The 22,056-nt window shown below is 43.5% G+C and overlaps 1 protein-coding gene across 1 annotated transcript; it reads left to right on the top strand.

Moving 5' to 3' along the window:
- The first annotated feature begins 16,996 nt into the window (after positions 1 to 16,996).
- On the top strand, positions 16,997 to 17,572 carry LOC115077733 (olfactory receptor 1019-like). The gene has a single exon (XM_029580020.1). It carries the CDS (start codon positions 16,997 to 16,999, stop codon positions 17,570 to 17,572), a length of 576 nt encoding a protein of 191 aa, XP_029435880.1.
- Positions 17,573 to 22,056: the final 4,484 nt, after the last annotated feature.

The raw sequence follows: 22,056 nt of genomic DNA, 5'->3' as shown, positions 1-22,056 counted from the left end.
TCCACCGCTTCCCCTTCTCTTTATCTGAACGGCTCACCTCCACTACTGGAAACGCCGCGTTCCGTATGCCCAGGACCCCTGCAGCTCTGCCGGTTCCTCATGGCGTCCGCCATTGCTGGTGCGCGCGCGTGAGGACGCACACTATGGGGCGGATTTTAAGAGCCCTGCTCGTGTAAATCCGCCTGGATTTACGCGAAAAGGGCTTGCGCGCCGGTGTGCCTATTTCACATAGGCCTGCCAGTGCGCGCAGAGCCCCGGGACTCGCGTAAGTCCCGGGGTTTTCCGAGGGGGCGTGTCGGGGGCGTGTCGGGGCGGGGCTGATCGGCGCGCCATTTTGGGGGCGGGACACGGCGTTTTGAGGGCGGGCACGGGGGCGTGGTTTCGGCCGGGGGCGTGGCCGGGGGCGTGGCCGTGCCCACCGGAACCGCCCCCGGGTTGCATCTAGGCGCGCCAGTGGCCCGCTGGCGCGCGGGGATTTACTTCTCCCTCTGGGAGGCGTAAATCCCCCAACCAAGTTAGGGGGGGTTTAGACAGGGCCGGGGGTGTGGGTTAGGTAGAGGAAGGGAGGGGAAGGTGAGGGGAGGGCGTTAGCGAATTCCCTCCGAGGCCGCTCCGATTTCGGAGCGGCCTCGGAGGGAATGGAGGTAGGCTGCGTGGCTCGGCGCACGCCGGCTACACGACATCGGTAGCCTTGCGCGCGCCGATCCAGGATTTTAGCAGATATGCGCGGCTCCGCGCATATCTGCTAAAATCCAGCATACTTTTGTTTGCGCCTGATGCACCTACAAAAGTACGCGAGGGCGCCCAGTCTGAAAATCTACCCCTATGTGCGCACAGCTCCCGGAAGTCTGGCCCCGCCTGTGCTAACGACGCCACGCCCTAAGCCAGATATAACCGGCGTCCGGATGCCTACTCCTTGCCTTGCAACGAGGTTCACTACTGCCTAGTAGTTCTGAGTTGCGCTTCCGTCTGTTCCTCGCTCCTGACTTGACCTTTGGATTGCCTTGACTTCGTTTCAGCCTGCCGCCTGCCTCCGAGCTTGGTCCGTTCCTGACTTCGCTTCAGCTTGCCGCCTGCCTCCGACCTTGGTCCGTTCCTGACTTCGCTTCAGCTTGCCGCCTGCCTCAGACCCTGGTCCGTTCCTGGCTCCGCTTCAGCCTGCTCTGGTTCACAGCCAGCTACAGACTCCACTCCAGTCTTCAGCCTGCTCCGGTTCACAGCCAGCTACAGACTCCATTCCAGTCTTCAGCCTGCTCCGGTCCACAGCCAGCTACAGACTCCATTCCAGTCTACAGCCTGCTCCAGTTCACAGCCTGTCTTCAACTCTTGCCTCACGGTCCAGCTTGCCGCCGGTGTGTTGCTGCCCACAGTCCTAGCATCAGCTGGTCCGCATGCTGCATTGCTGGCCTACTGACTTTGTGTTCTCTTTGGACTTGCATTGCTACACCCTCTGCCCAGGCTTCCTCTGTATATAGACTCTGAGCGTTCTCCTAAGTCCCAAGGTTCCAGGACCCTACGGGCTCCTCCTGGGGGGTTTCTGGTTCCCGGGTGAACATCGCTAGCCTGTGGCTCCGCCTCCCGGCATACCCTGCCTCCCTGGGTAGACCGGCCCAAGGGTCCACTCCCTGACTGCAGCACCCAACTGCAACACATGGATCCCACATCAACTGGCCAAATATTATAATCAACTTGCTTTCCGATACAACCCACATTTATTTATTTATTTATTTAGCATTTTTCTATACCGACTTTCCAATAACAGAATTACTGATCAATTCGGTTTACATTCTAAACAATAACAACAATGACAAGTAAATGTCTTACAATGAACAGGTCTAAATTAACTTGGATTAAGATAAATGGGGGTAATAACATAAATAAAAGACAGGAAACAGAGAGTAGGATTAAATGGGCAATTTTCTCAGTGGAAGGGATTGGACAGTGGAGTGCCTCAGGGATCTGTATTGGGACCCTTACTGTTCAATATATTTATAAATGATCAGGAAAGAAATACGAGTGAGATAATCAAATTTGCAGATGACACAAAATTGTTCAGAGTAGTTAAATCACAAGCAGATTGTGATAAATTGCAGGAAGACCTTGTGAGACTGGAAAATTGGGCATCCAAATGGCAGATGAAATTTAATGTGGATAAGTGCAAGGTGATGCATATAGGGAAAAATAACCCATGCTATAATTACACGATGTTGGGTTCCATATTAGGTGCTACAACCCAAGAAAGAGATCTAGGTGTCATAGTGGATAACACATTGAAATCGTCGGTTCAGTGTGCTGCGGCAGTCAAAAAAGCAAACAGAATGTTGGGAATTATTAGAAAAGGAATGATGAATAAAACGGAAAATGTCATAATGCCTCTGTATCGCTCCATGGTGAGACCGCACCTTGAATACTGTGTACAATTCTGGTCGCCGCATCTCAAAAAAGATATAATTGCGATGGAGAAGGTACAGAGAAGGGCTACCAAAATGATAAGGGGAATGGAACAACTCCCCTATGAGGAAAGACTAAAGAGGTTAGGACTTTTCAGCTTGGAGAAGAGACGACTGAGGGGGGATATGATAGAGGTGTTTAAAATCATGAGAGGTCTAGAACGGGTAGATGTGAATCGGTTATTTACTCTTTCGGATAGTAGAAAGACTAGGGGACACTCCATGAAGTTAGCATGGGGCACATTTAAAACTAATCGGAGAAAGTTCTTTTTTACTCAACACACAATTAAACTCTGGAATTTGTTGCCAGAGAATGTGGTTCGTGCAGTTAGTATAGCTGTGTTTAAAAAAGGATTGGATAAGTTCTTGGAGGAGAAGTCCATTACCTGCCATTAAGTTCACTTAGAGAATAGCCACTGCCATTAGCAATGGTTACATGGAATAGACTTAGTTTTTGGGTACTTGCCAGGTTCTTATGGCCTGGATTGGCCACTGTTGGAAACAGGATGCTGGGCTTGATGGACCCTTGGTCTGACCCAGTATGGCATTTTCTTATGTTCTTATGTTCTTTTTTCCAAAATATGTTTATTGGGTGAAAAACACACTTAACAAACAATCAAGTAATAATACAACATAAACTTGTCACCCACAAAAAACTTTTTCAATTTGCTGTTATGTTCTTAATTAAGGATTATACTTTCATACATCAGGATTATACTTTCATACGGCATGTTCTCATTGGCTCTATGACACACATGTGTCCATACTGCAAGGCTATGAAATTTCTGGGAGAAACAAAGGGGATGTGTTGCTATCAAAAATTTAAGGACCAATATCATAGAAGCTACAATCTTGACAGGACCTTTCAAAGGTTGAAGATGTACTCATTCCTCGCATCCCTACATTCCAACAGATATGCCATTTCAATTTAAAAGATTGCAATTCCCAATTAGATTGGCATTTGCAATAACCATCAACAAAGCTCAAGGACAATCTTTACACCTCTGCGATTTACATCTACAAACCGATTGCTTCTCACATGGACAATTGTATGTTGCATGTTCACGGGTAGGCAAACCTGACAATTTGTATATCTGCACTAACGATGGAACAATAAAAATGTCGTATACCCACAAGCATTGCAAAATTAAACATATTACAGATATCCCCTGGCTCTGTTCTGTTTTTTCAACTTAACCAGGCTCAGCCACAGCAACGCGTGGCAGGGTACAGCTTTAAAGTTTGTATATTGTTTTATGTATTTTATTGATTTTTTTTGTTTTTATTACGTGATTTTATATTTCATGTATGTTGGACTGTAATCCAATCAGATATTGTACAATTAAATGGTATATACATTTAATAATTAAATAACATAATGTATAAAACATATGTATGTGTGCACACTTTATATCACCAGCAAATTCACCAGTTCATGTATGCATTAGAATTAGGGCATCCCAAAAATGAGGTGTGGCACTTTATGTCCAGGATGGTATAGAGTCCAACAGGATAAAGATCCTGCATGAGACTAAATTTGCAATTGAATCTTTATGGGTAGAAATTAGGGATATGCAGCCAAAAAGTTTTCGTTGCATTCGTGATACGTATTTGTGGGGGGTCAATTCCATTTCATGCGGAAGTATGGAGAATTCCATAAGTTGTCGATCTGTCAATACGTTACTATGGCGAGTTAAATTCCTGTCCCAGCTAAAATTAAAATTAACTACAACCCCCCACCCTCCTGACCCCTCCAAGACTTACCAAAACTCCCTGGTGGTCCAGTGGCGAGTCCAGAAGCCATCCCTGCATTCTCACACCCACGTTTGCCGGTTTCATCATGACGCCAATAGCCTGTGTCACAGGGGCTACCGGTGCCATTGGTCAGTCCCTGTCACATGGTCACCGGCGCCTACCATGTGCTCCTACCATGTGACAGGGGCTGACCAATGGCACCGGTAGCCCCTGTGACATAGTATGGGCAAAGGCTATCGGCGCCATTTTGAGTCCTGGCATCGGACGGCAGGTCGCTCCGGGACCCCCGTTGGACCCACAGGGACTTTTGGCCAGCTTGGGGGGGCCTCCTGAACCCCACAAGACTTGCCAAAGGTCCAGCGGGGGTCTGGGAGCGACCTCCTGCATGCCGGCCATCAGATGCCAATACTCAAAATGGCGCCGATCGCCTTTGCCCTCACTATGTCACACATAGTGAGGGCAAAGGCGATCGGCGCCATTTTGAGACGCAAAGGCCAAAGTAGATTGCATCTCAAAATGGCGCCAATCGCCTTTGCCCTCACTATCTGTACTAGGACCCATGTTTTTCAATATATTTATAAATGATCTGGAAAGGAATACGACAAGTGAGGTAATCAAATTTGCAGATGATACAAAATTATTCAGAGTAGTTAAATCACAAGCAGATTGTGATAAATTGCAGGAGGGCCTTATGAGACTAGAAAATTGGGCATCCAAATGGCAGATGAAATTTAATGTGGATAAGTGCAAGGTGATGCATATAGGGAAAAATAACCCATGCTGTAGTTACATGATGTTAGGTTCATATTAGGAGCTACCACCCGGGAAAGAGATCTAGGCATCATAGTGGATAATATTTTTAAATCATCAACTCAGTGTGCTGTGGCAGTCAAAAAAGCAAACAGAATGTTAGGAATTATTAGGAAGGGAATGGTGAATAAAATGGAGGATGTCAGAATGTCTCTGTATCACTCTATGTTGAGACCGCACCTTGAATACTGTGTACAATTCTGGTCACCGCATCTCAAGAAAGATATAGTTGCAATGCAGAAGGTACAGAGAAGGTCAACCAAAATGATAAAGGGAATGGAACAGCTCCCCTATGAGGAAAGGCTGAAGAGGACAGGGCTGTTCAGCTTGGAGAAGAGACAGCTGAGGGGGGATATGAGAGAGGTCTTTAAAATCATGAGATGTCCAGAACAGGTAAATGTGAATTGGTTATTTACTCTTTCGGATAATAGAATGACTAGGGGGCACTCCATGAAGTTAGCAAGTAGCACATTTAAAACTAATCAGAGAAAATTCTTTTTCACTCATCATAAAATTAAGCTCTGGAATTTTTTGCCAGGGGATGTGGTTAGTGCAGTTAGTGTACCTGGGTTTAAAAAAGGTTTGGATAAGTTCTTGGAGGATGTCCATTACCTGCTATTAATCGACTGAGAAAATAGCCACTGCTATTACTTGCATCAGTAGCATGGGATATACTTAGTTTTTGGGTACTTGCCAGGTACTTTTAGCCTGGATTGGCCACTGTTGGAAACAGGATGCTGGGCTTGATGGACCCTTGGTCTGACCCAGTATGGCATGTTCTTATGTTCTTATCCCCACCTCTACACTTAACTCACATCTAAAACTGCAAAGTGAAAAGTGCAATTTCCTTTCTGCAACTCCATTCGCAAATGTAAAATCATTCATATGTTTGGTTATGTATGTATGTATACCATCTACAAAATACTAATTTGTGTGTGAACTACCAAACCCCACCATGAAATGCACTGAAATCACACTCTTTTTTTATTTACATTTATGCATGAAGCTACCAGTGCACGCATATGCCAAGCTTTTGCAAAATGCTTGTTCTGCATGAACATGCTACTTACATGCATGACTTCCAATTTTATATGCTGAAACCTTTTGCAAATCACACTAAAAATGTCTGCTCTCAATGTCCTCACTAATAAACAAATATGGATCTTTCTGTGTCAATTGTATTGTATATACGAGGGTAAGTCAGTAAGTAAGTCACAAATCTCTCTGCTAAGGTAATAAAATATATATCTGTAATGTTGTCATATTCCATAGATGGCAGCACCTTAGAAGTGCTTATGTACATAAATAGTTATTTAAACTGTGCATGTGGAGGGGCTGTGTACACAAGGAAAATGGCTGCCGTGTTGACAGATTGTACGGTCGAAAAACAACGTGCTGTTTTCCGATTTTTATGGGCTAAGGGCTTAGTGGCAAAATACATTCATAAAGAAATGTATCCAGTATATGGAGAGAAATGTGTCTCACGTAAAGCAATTTATAACTGGACCGATAAATTTGCACAAGGACGTGCCAACGTGAACGACGAAACCAGACCTGTCGACCTGTAGAGATTATGACAGAGGCAACTGTGAAGCAGGTTGAAGAGATGGATCGTGCTAACCGGAGGGTAACAATTGACGAAGTTGCAAAAGAAATTGGGTGTTCTTATGGATTAGCATATTCCTTAGTGCACGATGCATTGAACTTTCGCAAAGTCTGTGCAAGATGGGTTCCCAAAAAGCTGACCGAAGACTATAAGAACAACCGGATGGGTGTCTGTTTGTAAAATCTCTGTCGTTATGCAAACTAAGGTGAATCAATGATGGCACGTATTGTTACTGGTGATGATTCGTGGGTACACCACTATCAACCAGAAGTAAAACGTGAGTCCATGCAGTGGAAGCATCCACTATCACCGACACTGAGAAAGTTCAAGCTTGTGCCTTCTGCAGGAAAGGTGATGTTGACTGTGTTTTGGGACCGAGATGGGATACTCTTAACCAGTTTTCAGAAGCATGGTGAATCTGTTAATTCGGCTTCCTACTGTGCTACTCTATTAAAGCTTAAAGGAGCTATTCATAGAAAATGCCCAGATCTGGAAAAAAGAGGAGTGCTGATTCTTTATGATAATGCCAGACTCATCAGACAATTGCGAACCTGCACTGGGAAGTTCTTGAACATCCACCATAAAGTCCAGATTTGGTACCCAGTGATTTTCACTTGTTTGGCAAACTGAAAAGCCATCTCGGTGGTAAACATTTCACCAGCGATGAAGAAGTGGAACAAGAGGTAAAGCACTGGTTAAGATGCCAGCCAAAAGACATTTACGCAGAAGGTTTTGACGGACTTTTCAAACGCTGGGACAAATGTTTGCGGCGATTACGTTGAAAAGTAGTTGGTTTTTCCAGAAAAACTGTGACTATATTCTGTATATTTCACAGTAAATAATTCATCTTTTGCATTTAAATAAATTTCATGAATATTAATCCCATGTATGTTTGTGAATTACTTACTGACTTACCCTCGTATATATTAAAAAAAAAAAAAAAAAAAAAAGACTATTCTAAAGTCTTGGAAGCTGGAATATGGCTCTAACATGATTAAGTTGGTAGGATAAAATTGCTTTCTGTAATTTTAATTTCTAATGGTAGCTCTCCTTTAAGATTCTTCAATTTAAAAAAAAGGTTAATGGCCTTGTCTATCTTGCAGATGTCGCAAAGTCTGCACATGCTCAGTTTCATGAAAACCTGTCCATTGGGATCCCAGTTCTTATAAATACCCTTTCCCTCTGCTCCAAGTGTCAATGCAGAAGTAACTTTGCCTCAGAGCTGGACCCAACGGTATACAGAGACACTCTGCTTCAAGGCTGGGTCCAACAGTAGAGAGACTGTACCTGAATGCTGAACCCAGCGGTATGCGAGGAGACTCTCGACAGTACATGGAGAGTCTCTGTTTCAGAGCTGGACCCAATCATATCTAGTGAGACTCTGCTTCAAGGCTGGGCCCAACAGTAGAGAGACTGTACCTCAATGCTGAACCCAGCGGTATGTGAGGAGACTCTCGACAGTGCATGGAGAGTCTCTGTTTCAGAGCTGGACCCAATCATATCTAGTGAGACTCTGCTTCAAAGCTGAATCTTAATAGGATATAAAGAGATCCAACAGTGAGTAAAAATATCTTTTTAACCTACTTTCCAAAGGAAAAGAAGGCTTAGTTTGTGTGTGCATGTTTCCTCTTAATTAATCTTTAGTTTGATGTCCTATACTTGTTAAATTTGCAGGACACTAGTGGGTGGGGGATGATTTTATTTTCTGATCCACGCATAAATGTAGCCCATGGACACTCATGCATGTGCACTGCAGTCAGCAGGCTCTTTAGTTCGTATTACTTTATCTCAGATGAGCACAGTGGCACTTTGCTAAGCTGAACTCTGTGTCTGAGACTCTGCTTTTAGTGAGGTTACCCCCCTGCTCTTTTCTTTCCTTCCAATGAATTGCACGTGGAGTGCTGGCATCATCTTCTGATGCAGCAATGGTGACCCTATGAGAGTAGCAATTTCTGTGAAGTAGCCAAGATCGTTGTGAAGCTCCTTGGGACAGACAAGGGGGACAGGGACGGACAGACAGACATGAAGAAGATGGCCAGGACACAGAGTGGGCAGATATATCAGTGAGACATCTCTTGAAGTAAACATCAGACAGGGAGGAATGGCCATGAGAGCACTGGGAAACTGACAGGAAAGATATGTGAGACTGGATAGAGGTAGATAGAGGTTTGTGAGGCAGACTGAGTTCCTAGGCTGCAACAGGGATAGACAGCCAGAGATCCAGGGACAGGGATAAACAGTCAGAGATCCAGGGACAGGGACGGGAAGACAGCCAGGACACAGAGTGGGCAGATATATCAGTGAGACATCTCTTGAAGTAAACATCAGACAGGGAGGAATGGCCATGAGAGCACCAGGAAACTGACAGGAAAGATATGTGAGACTGGATAGAGGTAGACAGAGGTTTGTGAGGCAGACTGAGCTTCTAGACTGCAACAGGGATAGACAGTCAGAGAGCCAGGGACAGGGATAGACAGTCAGAGAGCCGTGAGGTAGATCTGTCCAGCTAAGCAGAATTAGAGAGGTGTGCAGTCCCTCTATGGCAGGTTTTTCTTTTTCTTTTCATTTTCATTTTTTATTTGTGTCATATGGATTATTTTGTTTTTGATTTAGGGCACAATCCATTTTTATTTAGAGTGCACTAAATAAATAATAATAAAACATTGACAGCACATTCCTATCACTCGGCGTTTTCAGACACAGTCAGAGCTCCAGAGCGGAGAGAACCCAGCCCAGCAGCGGCAGATACAGGGGACGCAGATGTGAGATTGACCCAGCACAGTCAGGAATAAGTGAGACAAAGCAGGAAAGAGAGATTGACCTAGCACTGCCAGATACAGAAACACACTGCATGGGATTGAGAGGGGAGAGGGGCTGAACCAGCCTTGTCAGAAACAGAGGAGAGAGAGAGAGAGAGATTGATAGAGGAGAGAGCCAGAGAGATTGATAGAAAAAGTCAGAGCTCCATGAGATACAAGTAGAAAGGATATAGAGGTGGATGGGGTGGAAAGAATACGCATGCTGATAAAATAAACTTCTTTTAGAGAAAGAAGTGAAAGATTGTGAAAGGAGATGATTCTCTCACCACCTAGGAATCCTCCCTATGAAGTTACATTTTATCTCTGTTTTATTTGCTTATGTTTTCCCTCAGAAAAAAAAAATGGAAACTGTTTAGCAAAACAAAATGGAAAACCAGACCAGTGTAAGAGAATTTTTCATCATGGGGTTTCCTGAGCTCCCAGGCCTACAAACTCTTCTCTTTGGGTTATTCCTAATAATTTACCTGATTGCCGTGCTGGCAAACCTGCTCATTTTCTGCACAGTCTGCACCGATCACCACCTGCACACGCCCATGTTCTTTTTCCTCAGCAACCTGTCCGTCATCGATGTCTGCTACATGACCGCCACGCTTCCTAAGCTGCTGAAAACCCTGTGGACCCAACAGAAGAACATCTCTCCCGGTGGCTGCGCGCTGCAGATGTACTCCTTCATGGGTTTCCTAAGCACCGAGTTCGGCCTCCTCACTGCCATGGCCTATGACCGCTATGTGGCGATCTGCGACCCCTTGCGCTACGTGGTCACCATGAACAGGAAAGTCTGCATCCTGTTGGCTACCGCTTCCTGGGTCACGGGCTTCCTTGACACTATGCCTCATTTTCTTTTTGTCCTTCAGTCCTCTTTCTGTGGCTCCAATGAAATTAATCATTTCTTTTGTGACCTCACAGCACTCATGAAACTCTCCTGCAGTGACACGTTTGCCATTGAAACTGTGACTTATGTGGAAGGTATATTTTTAGGGTTAGGTCCCTTTCTGCTCACCTTGACCTCCTATGTCTTTATCATTTTCACCATCCTAAAAATCCGTTCCTCGAAGGGGAGACAAAAGGCCTTCTCCACCTGCTCTTCCCATCTCACTGTCGTGATTGTCTTCTATTTAACTACTCTCTGTATGTATATGAGGCCTCCCTCTGTCTACTCAATGGAGGAAAACAAACTCATTAATGTGGTATATGTGACTATAATCCCCCTGTTAAACCCTCTCATTTATAGCCTGAGGAACAAAGAATTAAAAGGGGCATTGCGTAAAGCCACAGTTAGAACGATAGCTTTTTTTGCCAGTGAGGCAGTTAATGGCACCTCTATGGTACCAAAGAATGATGGGAAGTTAAAGACAAGAGTAAAACAAGTGTAAAACCAGTTCTTGATACTGTTTACCAAGAACACGACATAATGTGCATTTAAAAGAGTTTGGCTTTTGTATCCACTAAATGACATGTTTAGATTTCGCATGATTTTCATTCAGTGTGCAGTCACTTTGCTGAAATCATCACACGGTTTCATGGCTAAAGCATTGGTAAAAGGAAGATTGGCTTCCACTGCTTGGACACTGGTTTAGTTTTGTGAGCTAGACCCTTTCTGCATGAATAGGTTAATGTTTACATGAATAATGCCTGCGATAAGGAAAAGAGACATGGCTATGATGCTTTAAGAGTTACCACACTGCATGCCATATTAGCGCCTTGCTTAGGTACTTTATTGCACCATGCATTAAAGTGCCCAAACCCACATTTCTCACTTTGGACTGGAGAGGGCGATAGAGAGAAAGAAAGACACTTTACAGGGCTCTCATAGTAGTCAACTCTTTGTACCAATATAGGAGGGCCAGCTAGTAACTTGAGGTGAGGTTTTGGTGGTGGTCTAGGGTTTTGGGGCACAGTGAGACATGCAAACAGCACTGTACACATCAGTGAAGATTTGACATGATTCGGAGTGAGAAAATTCACACAAGATGAGATTTCTGCAATATTATCTCACCCTAGCTTGATGGACTCTCTACCAGGGTACTATCAAATTCCACTTCGGGCATATCGCACAGCTTACTGCCAGTAAAAAAAAGTTGTAGTTATTTCTGGCATTAAAAACATATGATAGCATGTGTTATGCTATTGCATGGTGCGATAATACTCCTCTTTTTCATTGATCCTGCCCAAACCCCTCCCCAATCCCGCTGCTTTGAATAATTTCAAAAAATGTGCATTTGCGCCACCCATTGCGATAAATATCGCATGCATTAGGTCCCTAATGCCCGCAATAAGGCCATAATGCATTTTATAAATGACCCTGTTAGTTTGGCATCATTCCTCAGTGTTTTCTCTACCCTGGGAAGCTCCCTTATGTGAAGAAGAAATATACATCTTTCTCCTCTTTTATATTTATCTGTACAGTGCTGCCTATATCTAGCAGAGATGTGAATCGTGCCCTCGATCGTCTTAACGATCGATTTCGGCTGGGAGGGGGAGGAAATTGTATTGTTGCCGTTTGGGTGTTTAAAGTATCGTGAAAATCGTTAAAATCGTGAGCCGGCACACTAAAAACCCCTAAAACCCCCCCCCGACACTTTAAATTAAATCCCCCACCCTCCCGAACCCCCCCCCCAAATGCTTTAAATTACCAGGGGATCCAGCGGCGGTCCGGAACGGCGGCGGTCCGGAACGGCCTCCTGCAATTGAATCGTGTTGTCTTCAGCCGGCGCCATTTTCCAAAATGGCGGCGCAAAATGGCGGCGGCCATAGACCAACACGATTCGACTGCAGGAGGTCATTCTGGACCCCTGCTGGACTTTTGGCAAGTCTTGTGGGGGTCCGGAACCCCCGCTGAACGACCTCCTGCAGTCGATCTCCTGCCGGCGCCATTTTCCGTACGGAAAACGATTCGCGGCAGGAAATCGCTCCCGGACCCCCGCTGGACCCCCAGGAACTTTTGGCCAGCTTGGGGGGGCCTCCTGACCCCCACAAGACTTGCCAAAAGTCCAGCGGGGGTCCGGAATGACCTCCTGCAGTCGAATCGTGTTGGTCTATGGCCGCCGCCATTTTGCGCCGCCATTTTGGAAAATGGCGCCGGCTGAAGACAACACGATTCAATTGCAGGAGGCCGTTCCGGACCGCCGCCGTTCCGGACCGCCGCTGGATCCCCAGGTAATTTAAAGCATTTGGGGGGGGGGGGTTCGGGAAGGTGGGGGATTTAATTTAAAGGGTATGGGGTGGGTTTTAGGGGGTTTTAGTGTGCCGGTTTTCCTGCCCTCCCCCTTCCCCCCGATTTACAATTTTTTGACGATAAATCGGGGGGAATTGGTATTGTATCGTGGCCCTAACGATTTTTGACGATTTAAAATATATCGGACGATATTTTAAATCGTCAAAAAACGATTCACATCCCTAATATCTAGTAGTGCTTTAAAAATGATTAGTAGTCATAGAAATAGGACTCATCTGGTACTTCCAGCTTAGAATGTGTTCGATTTGACCATTTTGTGAAGGTAAATGAAAAGAAACCTCCAACTCTTTGAGAGAGGAAGACAAATCTCAGTAACTTGGTAGATACAAATATATCCCAGGGGTTAAAGTCTGTGTTTTTTCTTTTTCCCTCTTTCTTCTTGCTCGAAAAGCCACTGTTCCCCCTCTCATGCTACTTGCTTCTTTCTCGTCATGGACAGATTGTACCTAGGATTGCCAACTCTCCTGGTTTTGCCTTCCACTGAATGTGTGGTAGATGTAGCTCCTACTGTTCTTTGAGACATCAGAACTACAAATCCATGCATGCAATGGGGCAAACCAGACAAATAAGTTGACATGAGAAATCTGGCAGCTCTAAGTATACATGTCTTACCTGTAATTATGAAAGCACTATTGGTTAAAAGTTCCAAATCATGAGAAGGCTTGTTGTTGTAAAATGACAGATAATTATGACAACTGAAAAATCTCTGACCTGCCAAGAGATTATAGATGTACAGTATATCTGAGGATTCAAGAGGATGGTGAGCAGCAGACAAACAGGAGAAAACGTCTTCAGGGTTTGCTAAGTTGGAGAATCAGTTAGCACAATAATAAATTAACTGAGGATGGGCAAAGCTCACAAGATAAAGGTATAAAGTGCAAGTAAAGAAGAAGAATTTAAGATCTTAATAGAGAAGAAAAGCAAGCACCTGGTTCAATGCTGGTCCATTTTTCTCTTTAAATCCAGCTGTGTTTGGAAGAGAATCCTGAGCACAGTAAGTTGTAGAAACTTGGTAAAGTTAAGGAATGTCATTACATTAACAGAGAATCAAAGACCAGGGGCCCAGAAGAAAAGGGAAGCCCCGAGGAATGAGAGGGGGACTGAGCAGTCAAGCAGAACAAGCATCAAATGAAAGACAGGTGGAGGCAACCCTGGTGGGTTTTCACGTTTCCAATTCTAAGGAAGATGCTATCTTAGAAGAGCCTGGAAGGTGTCTAATCACTGCAGGATACATCACTCCAGTTCAATTCATTGCCAGTCTCTAAATGACTCTTTCCAACTCATCTGCCAATGTACTGGCTGTACATTCCAATGAATCATGTGAGGCATTAAGAGGTAAAAATGAAACCTTAGGGCTGGATTTTCAAAAGGTTATGTGCTGGGCCTATTTTCAAAAGGCCCGATGGCGCGCGTGTAAGTCCCGGGGCTTACAAAAAGGGGCGAGGAGGGGGAAGGACATGGGTGATCCAGGGTGGTCCGGGGGCGGGGTCAGCGGCTCCTGGCACAGCAGCCATTTGCCACTGTGTCAGAGATCGCGTGCCGGCAATTGGCCGGCACGCACAACTTACACCTACCTGGAGGCAGGTGCAAAACATACAACAAAAATTTTGGGGGGATTAGAGTAGGGCTAGGGGGGGGGGGGGGGGAAGGTTATTTATTATTTATTTATTTATTTATTTAAGTTTTTTTATATACCAACGTTCAAGACGATAGTCCCATCAAGCTGGTTCACAAGAAACAGGGGTGCAATTAAAATAAACTTTACAATTTGAACAATAGTGCAGAAAAGCAGTTACATGTAACAGGGAATCAATAACTTGGCGTAAGAAGGAAAATGAAGATCAGATAGATCAGATAATTATATATATATATAATAACATTATAAGGGGTGGCTATTAATGCTGTTACTAGTGAAGTATGTTGATTGAAGGGAGTTAAGTAATGTTGGAGTTTGGAAAGGCCTGCGTGAACAGGTTAGGGGAAGGAGTGGGAAGGGGAGGTTAGGGGGAACGGGGGAAGGCTGCACGGCTCGGCACGCGCAAGGTACACAATTGTGCACCCCCTTGCGCGCGCTGACCCCAGATTTTATAACTTGTACGTTCCATGCTCGCAAGTTATAAAATCGGGTGTACATGTGTGCATGCCAGGTAGCGCGCGCACATGTATGCCCGCGCGCAACCTTTTAAAATCTACCCCTTAATATGTAATTCCTGAGTTAAAGGAACAAACCAAATCTCAAGCCTTTTTTAAATTATTTGATGATCTCTTTTCATTGTCAACTTTTCCCCCTTGCTCTCTCATGTAAATCCCATGGGTTTAGAAACAATATTATAAATACCCATGCCACCGCCAGCCTCATTCAGGAAGGAAGAGCTGGTTCCCTGTACCGCAGCTTAAGTAAGAATATCATGAATGACTAATTTATAGTTTGTAATTTATATAACAATGAGGTCAATACTCAGTTGCCAGTGAGGGAGAAAGTTCCCTGAGAAACTATAATGGATAAAGTCATCTGGATAACATTAGGACAGTTATTTTTTCTGACCAGACTTAATCGACTAACTGCATCCGGTTAGCATTGAACATCAGCATTCAATGGCTAAAATGTATGCATTAACTTCAAGAAACTGAGAGGTGAATAAACCAACCATGACACAGAAAAAACAGGAATCAATCCACCTTATTGAAACATAGAAAAACATCTGATATGTTTAAAATCTATATGACCATCATATAAGGATGTGTAGGTCTTTGTTCACAGTCTTTTCCACACTACATCTGTATTATAATCAGTCATCAAAAATTTGTTTTTTTTAAGAATTATTTGAATGCACATGAAACCTTGTGTTCTAATAACCACCCGACACTACCAGCACTATTTCAGTGTTTCTATTGTGAAAAGCTGAGCGTGCCTGTTAGCATTTCTGGACTAGTTACATAACGTCTCCATCACAGCCTGTTTTTATCAAGCTTAATATTGCACAGGTAAGGAGTCTCCCAGATGTAATTTATCAGGTGAATGGAGTGAAATGTGCAAATCTCGGCTTTTGTTTGGGTAATTCCAAAAGTCACCTAGACAAACCCCTTTGATTTTCAACCTCAGTATTACTGTCCCTAACTTGTCAAGTAGTTTCTGACACTAGCAGTTAATTAAAGATGAACACTAGCAGTTAATTAAAGATGAACATACTCGAGGTTCCCTCCAGAGGACACAATGCGGAACACTAGACCCAGAGGAAGTGGGATTCTGGAGATTCGCACAGCATCCAAACATACTGCTTGTGCATGACATTGAATGACAGTATTACAGTGGTCCCTTTGTTTAAATGGGATGAAATGCAGTGCCATTTCTTATATTCAGGTCCGTTAAAAAAATGCCGATGCAAATGCTTCCTAGCACAAGTGTGGGGTGTTACACAGCAGGGATGGTGAGCACTGGTCCTCGAGTACCACCAACAGACCTCGGTCTCAGGATTGCCAAGAAATGCAAGATCTTCTCATTACAGAGTCAGAACCAGGCAAAGCAGAAGGCAATTTTCTAAAGTCATTTACCCATGTAAAATGTATTTTACCCCTGCAAAAAGGCGTTTTGTTTTTTTTTTTTAATGTCCTAACCCCTGTTTATCTACATTTGCCTGAATTTTCAGGAAAGCATTCCCAGGACAGGTTTAATCTGGGGGAAGCTATAAGGAATGCAGTTTTATATTTTCAAAACAAGGCACGATTTTGCTAGACATCTCTGTGGGTGATTCTTTTTTTTTTTAGGGGGGGTGGTTTGCAGTTTTCAAAGGCAACATATGCTTACATTTTCTCATTCAGAACTGGTGCAAAACCCCCAGTTTTGAAGACTGCTATATTAATGGTCTCTGGGTAGCGGTATGAGACATATTTTCTTGTTTCCGGTGGATTTATAATTTGTTTTTTCTGTGTATCTTTTCTCTTGACTCTGCAGGCAGTGAGAAATATTCCCATGGAAAGAGATAATCAGACCATAATGAATGAATTTATTATATTGGAATTCTCAGACCGTCCTCAGGTTCAGGTTTTGTTTTTTGTTGTGTTTTTATGCATTTACCTGACAAACCTGGTCGGGAACATTGCCATCTTAACATTAATGTATGCTGATTCCAGACTCCATAAGCCCATGTATTTCTTCCTCACTAATTTGTCTGTTTTAGATATTTGCTATGTCTCAGTCACATTCCCAAGAATTTTCTACAGTTTTGTGACTGGGAAAAGAACCGTATCACTTTCCGGCTGTCTGACACAACTCTATCTGTTTGTGTCCTGTGGAAGCACAGAATTCTTCCTTCTCACCGCCATGGCCTATGACCGCTATGTGGCGATCTGTGACCCCTTGCATTACGCAGTCGTCATGAGCGAGAGGACGTGCGTCCCACTGGCTGCTGCATCCTGGATAACGGGATTTCTAGATATCATCCCGCACACCATCATCATCTCCCAGTTCTCATTCTGCCAATCCAGGGTGATAAACCATTTCTTCTGTGACTTCACAGCTCTAATACAGCTCTCCTGCAGTGATACGTCTATTGTTCAAATCTTGGTTATGGCTGAAAACATGTCTCTAGTCATAGCCTGCTTTCTCCTAACCCTGACATCCTACGTGTACATCGTCTCCGCCATCCTGAGGATTCGCTCTGCAGAGGGGAGGTACAAAGCCTTCTCGACATTCACATCCCACCTCACCTCTGCTGGTCTCTTGTATGGGGCTGTGCTTTGTGTGTACTTGCGGCCAGCATCCCTGTATTCATTGGATCAGAACAAGCTTTCTGCATTCGTGTACAATGCTGTGGTTCCCACATTAAACCCCTTTATTTACAGTCTGAAAAACAAGGATATGAAGAATGCGTTTATGAAAATCAGAGGAAGAAAATGATTCTGAAGATTTTGAAAGCTGACAAATGTTATTTATTTTGGTTTATTTTGATGTGTTCACTGTATATCAGGACACAACTACTTAAAAAATAAACCAAGAGTATGGTAAGAAACAAAAATATTTCTCCTCCTCTCATAGAAATATGATAGGCTGTATGTTTTTTTTTCCTGCTATCTAGTATGTCATCTACACCAATTACTCGCTTCTACAATCCCTACCATTCCCTCAGAGATCCCCTGGGCTTCTCCCATACTTTCATGCATTCATATATTATCCTTATCTCCACCATCTTCACTAGGAGGCTGCTCCATGTATCCACCATCCTTTCTTTTAAGAAATATTTCCTTAGATTTCACCTTTTCACCCTCATCCCATATGCCCTCATTCCAAAGCCTCCTTTCCTTTGATAAGACCCACCTCCTATGTACTGATACCTCAGAGGTATTTAAATGTCTCTCTCATATCTCCCCTAAGCTGCCTTTTTTTGTTAGGCATTCATTTTTACATCTTTAATTCTGTCCCTATATGTTTTACACTGAAGACCACTGACCATTTTAGTAGCCACACTCTGGACTGACTCTATCCTGGTTACATCCTATTGCAAGAGTAGTCTCCAGAATTGTACACAGTATTCCAGGTGAAGTCTCACCAGTGACTTATACAGAGGCAAAATCACCTCCTTTTTTTTCTGCTCACCATTCCTGTTCAGCCAAGCATCTTTCTGGCTTTTGTCATCACTTTATCGACTTCTTTGGGCATCCTGAGGCAATCATTCACTCCCAGATCCCAGTCTTGATTTGAGCATAGAAGAACCTCATGAATCAAGAATGGGCTCTGGAGGTGATCGTATCTGATGATGTCAATGGCGACAGCTTATGTTCTCTGCATCCACAGTAACAACAACAGACCATCAGTCTGCCTTGACTGACTCCTCACACTGTTTCTTCTTTATGTATTGATTTTCATGATGGCTTCTAAACAAAGTGAGATTTGAGACCTAGGATTATTAAATGTTTTATTCCAAAGATCAATTACAAGTATACACCAAAACACTATAATGAAAGAAAAGCAAATGCATTATTACATATTCTTGTTATTCAGACATGTCTAAGAGATTGAAGAAAAATCATAAGATCTATGGTACAAAATGTAAGTCATGCATACAGTTTTATACTGTATGCATGAATTACATTAAAAAAAACAAAACCAAACAACATGAAAAGCTGATAAGTAATTGTATATAACATATATTTAAAGATGGAAATGTTATAACTGACACTCATTAGTGCCTTGACACACAACATATCAGCAGGGAACAAGCAGAAATGAAAGCCATTCATATGCACAGATAAAAAAAAATATTTAAAAAAAATCTGAGAAATTAATATTATCAAAACATAAATAATTATGACAAAAGCTTGTGAAAGTATATTTTTTAAAAAAAACAAACCCTAGCAACAATTAAAACATTAATATAATTTTAAAAAGGCATCTGAATAGAATGAAAGGTCTTCCTTTTTTTTTTTCTGATGTCCCTGGTTAACATTTCTCTTTGAAATATTTTATTATTGTTTGTGTGAACCAGAACTATGGGATAGTGTTTTCTGAATTTCCTCAAGCCATTTGCATATGTGTACCCTTTTCTATATTAAATGAGTGATAATGTTAGTCATAACGAACCCTACTTTAAAATAGCCCACAGAGATTTGTGCTACTATTTTATAATCTGTGTGGTGGGAGTTGCAGTGTTTATAAAATACCGCATATTTCTGTCCTGAAAGTGTTCATGTATGTTGTAGTACGCACTTATATTTGTAATCTAGGAATGCATATACTTGCTCTACCCATTGAAAATAATATGTGTGTACAGTATGTGAAAAATAAATATAACAATGTGTGGGGTAATAACCCTGAATAAACAGAAAGGCAGGTTTATTTTAAAGTATGTGTGTACTAGGGATGTGCAGAGCAAAAGTTTAAGTTCATATGTCCATAAGTCGAAAGGGGGGTCCCATTTGCGGTCAATATGGACATATATAGAATTCCATAAGTTGAGTCTATGTCCATAAGTCGCCCATTAAAATCAATGGGGGAAGGATTTCCAGCCTATTTTTGGCTGCATAATTGGGGTTTTCTTATCAATTGGCCCAGGAGAGAGTTCCCTTTCCTTTGTGCAGGGAAGGACTCCCTGGAAAGGGTCCACCCCTAGAGTTGGGTGTACCCGGTGTTTACATTGGCGTCCAGTGAATATCGTTGGCGTCTAGTGAATTCCGTTGGCGTCTAGTGAATTCCGACTGTACTTACGCACTTCAGCTGATGACAAAGGAATTGGAAGATCTCTCAGAAATAAGAATACGTGTGGGAACACAAGGTCTGGATGAACAGGCAGGCACAGCAATGGAGTTAAAACACCAGTAGGAACACAAGGCCTGGATGAACAGGCACATCATTCGAGGACAGAGGTCAATCCCAGCTAGGGACACAAGGCCTGGATGAACAGGCACAGGAACTAGGTTAAAACACTGGTAGCTCACCAGCATCTTTCTGATGCATGCTAGAATATTGGCAGCGGTATGGGCATGGTCCGTCAGGTGGGTGTGCAGTAAAGCCCACCTCCACCCTGATGCTTGTTCAGGGAAGGACTCCCTGGAACGGGTCCACCCCTAGAGTTGGGTGTACCGGTGTGTTTACATTGGCGTCCAGTGAATATCGTTGGCGTCTAGTGAATTCCGTTGGCGTCTAGTGAATTCCGACTGTACTTACGCACTTCAGCTGATGACAAAGGAATTGGAGGATCTCTCAGAAATAAGAATACGTGTGGGAACACAAGGCCTGGATGAACAGGCACATCATTCGAGGACAGAGGTCAATCCCAGCTAGGGACACAAGGCCTGCATGAACAGGCACAGCAACCAGGTTAAAACACTTGTGAGAACACAAGGCCTGGATGAAGAGGCGCAGCAGTCGAGCACAGAGGTCAATCCCAGCTAGGGACACAGGCCTGGATGAACAGGCACAGCAACCAGGTTAAAACACTTGTGGGAACACAAGGCCTGGATGAACAGGCACAGCCACTGAGTTAAAACACCTGTGCGAACACAAGGCCTGGATGAACAGGCACCGCCACTGAGTTAAAACACCTGTGGGAACACAAGGCCTGGAAGAATGGGCACAGCAACTGAGTTAAAACACCTGTGGGAACACAAGGCCTGGATGAACACAGATACTCGAATAGTAATTTTTTTTTTAATGTATTTATATTCTTATTCTAAAACATTTCTAGCACTTCATACTTGATTACACTCAGGTACTGTAGGTATTTCCCTATCCCCAGAGGAACACAAGGCCTGGATGAACACGGATACGCGGATAGTAAATTTTTTTTTTAATGGATTTATATTCTTTTTTTAAAAAGTTTCTAGCACTTCATACTTGATTACACTCAGGTACTGTAGGTATTTCCCTATCCCCAGAGGAACACAAGACCTGGAAGAACTATCAAACATAGGGATCAAAGGCTCAGCTCTCAGTTGGTTCAAGTCGTTCCTATCAAACAGGTTTTACAAGGTCAGAATTAACAACAAGGAATCTGACCCCATCCTATCAGACCAAGGCGTACCACAAGGTTCATCCCTCTCTCCCACCCTGTTCAACATTTACCTCCTCCCCTCTGCCATCTGCTATCACAACTCAAGCTTACTCATTACCTCTATGCAGACGACATCCAGATCCTCATCCCCATCACAGAATCAATTCAAAAACCTTTGCCTTCTGGGAGAATTGTCTTCAACCAATTAAACAACTACTTTCCAACCTGAACCTGATTCTAAACTCCAGCAAAACAGAGATGCTACTTATTTCACACAACCCAAACACCTACTCACCTAGCCTTGCACAATCCACATCTTTAAACATGGATCTCTCTGCAGATGTCAGGAATCTAGGAGCATGGCTTGACAACCAACTTAACTTAAAAAAAATTATAAACACCACCACCAAGGACTGCTTCTATAAACTACAAGTCCTAAAAAGCTAAAACCACTCCTGCACTTCAATGACTTTCGCCTCGTTCTACAATCCATTATTTTTTCTAAACTCGATTACTGCAACGCAATCCTACTTGGCCTCCCCTCCACCAGGATCAAACCTCTACAGATGGTACAAAACGCCGCAGCCAGAATCCTAACTAACACTAATAAAAGAGACCATATCACCCCCATCTTGAGCAACCTCCACTGGCTACCCATCAAACAGAGAATCCTATTTAAACCTTAACCATTATTCATAAAGCAATTCACAACGTCGCACCTATATCACTACAAACTCAACTTCGTCCACACTTATCCTCCAGACCCATCAGAAGCGCCTACAAAGGCACCTTAGTCGCAGCTCCAGCTAAATCAACACTAAGAAAAAGAGCACTCTCAACTGCGGGACCACACCAATGGAATGCTCTCCCACCAGACCTTCGCCTCGAACCCAGT

This window comes from Rhinatrema bivittatum, chromosome 16, assembly GCF_901001135.1.
Source record: "Rhinatrema bivittatum chromosome 16, aRhiBiv1.1, whole genome shotgun sequence".
Lineage (NCBI taxonomy): Eukaryota > Metazoa > Chordata > Amphibia > Gymnophiona > Rhinatrematidae > Rhinatrema > Rhinatrema bivittatum.
The sequence above is the reverse complement of the archived record's forward strand: the minus strand, read 5'-3'. Positions and strand labels throughout refer to the sequence as shown.

Excerpts from the sequence above, each read along its gene's own strand:
- LOC115077733 (XM_029580020.1), top strand. The coding sequence starts at position 16,997 with ATGGCCTATGACCGCTATGTGGCGATCTGTGACCCCTTGCATTACGCA.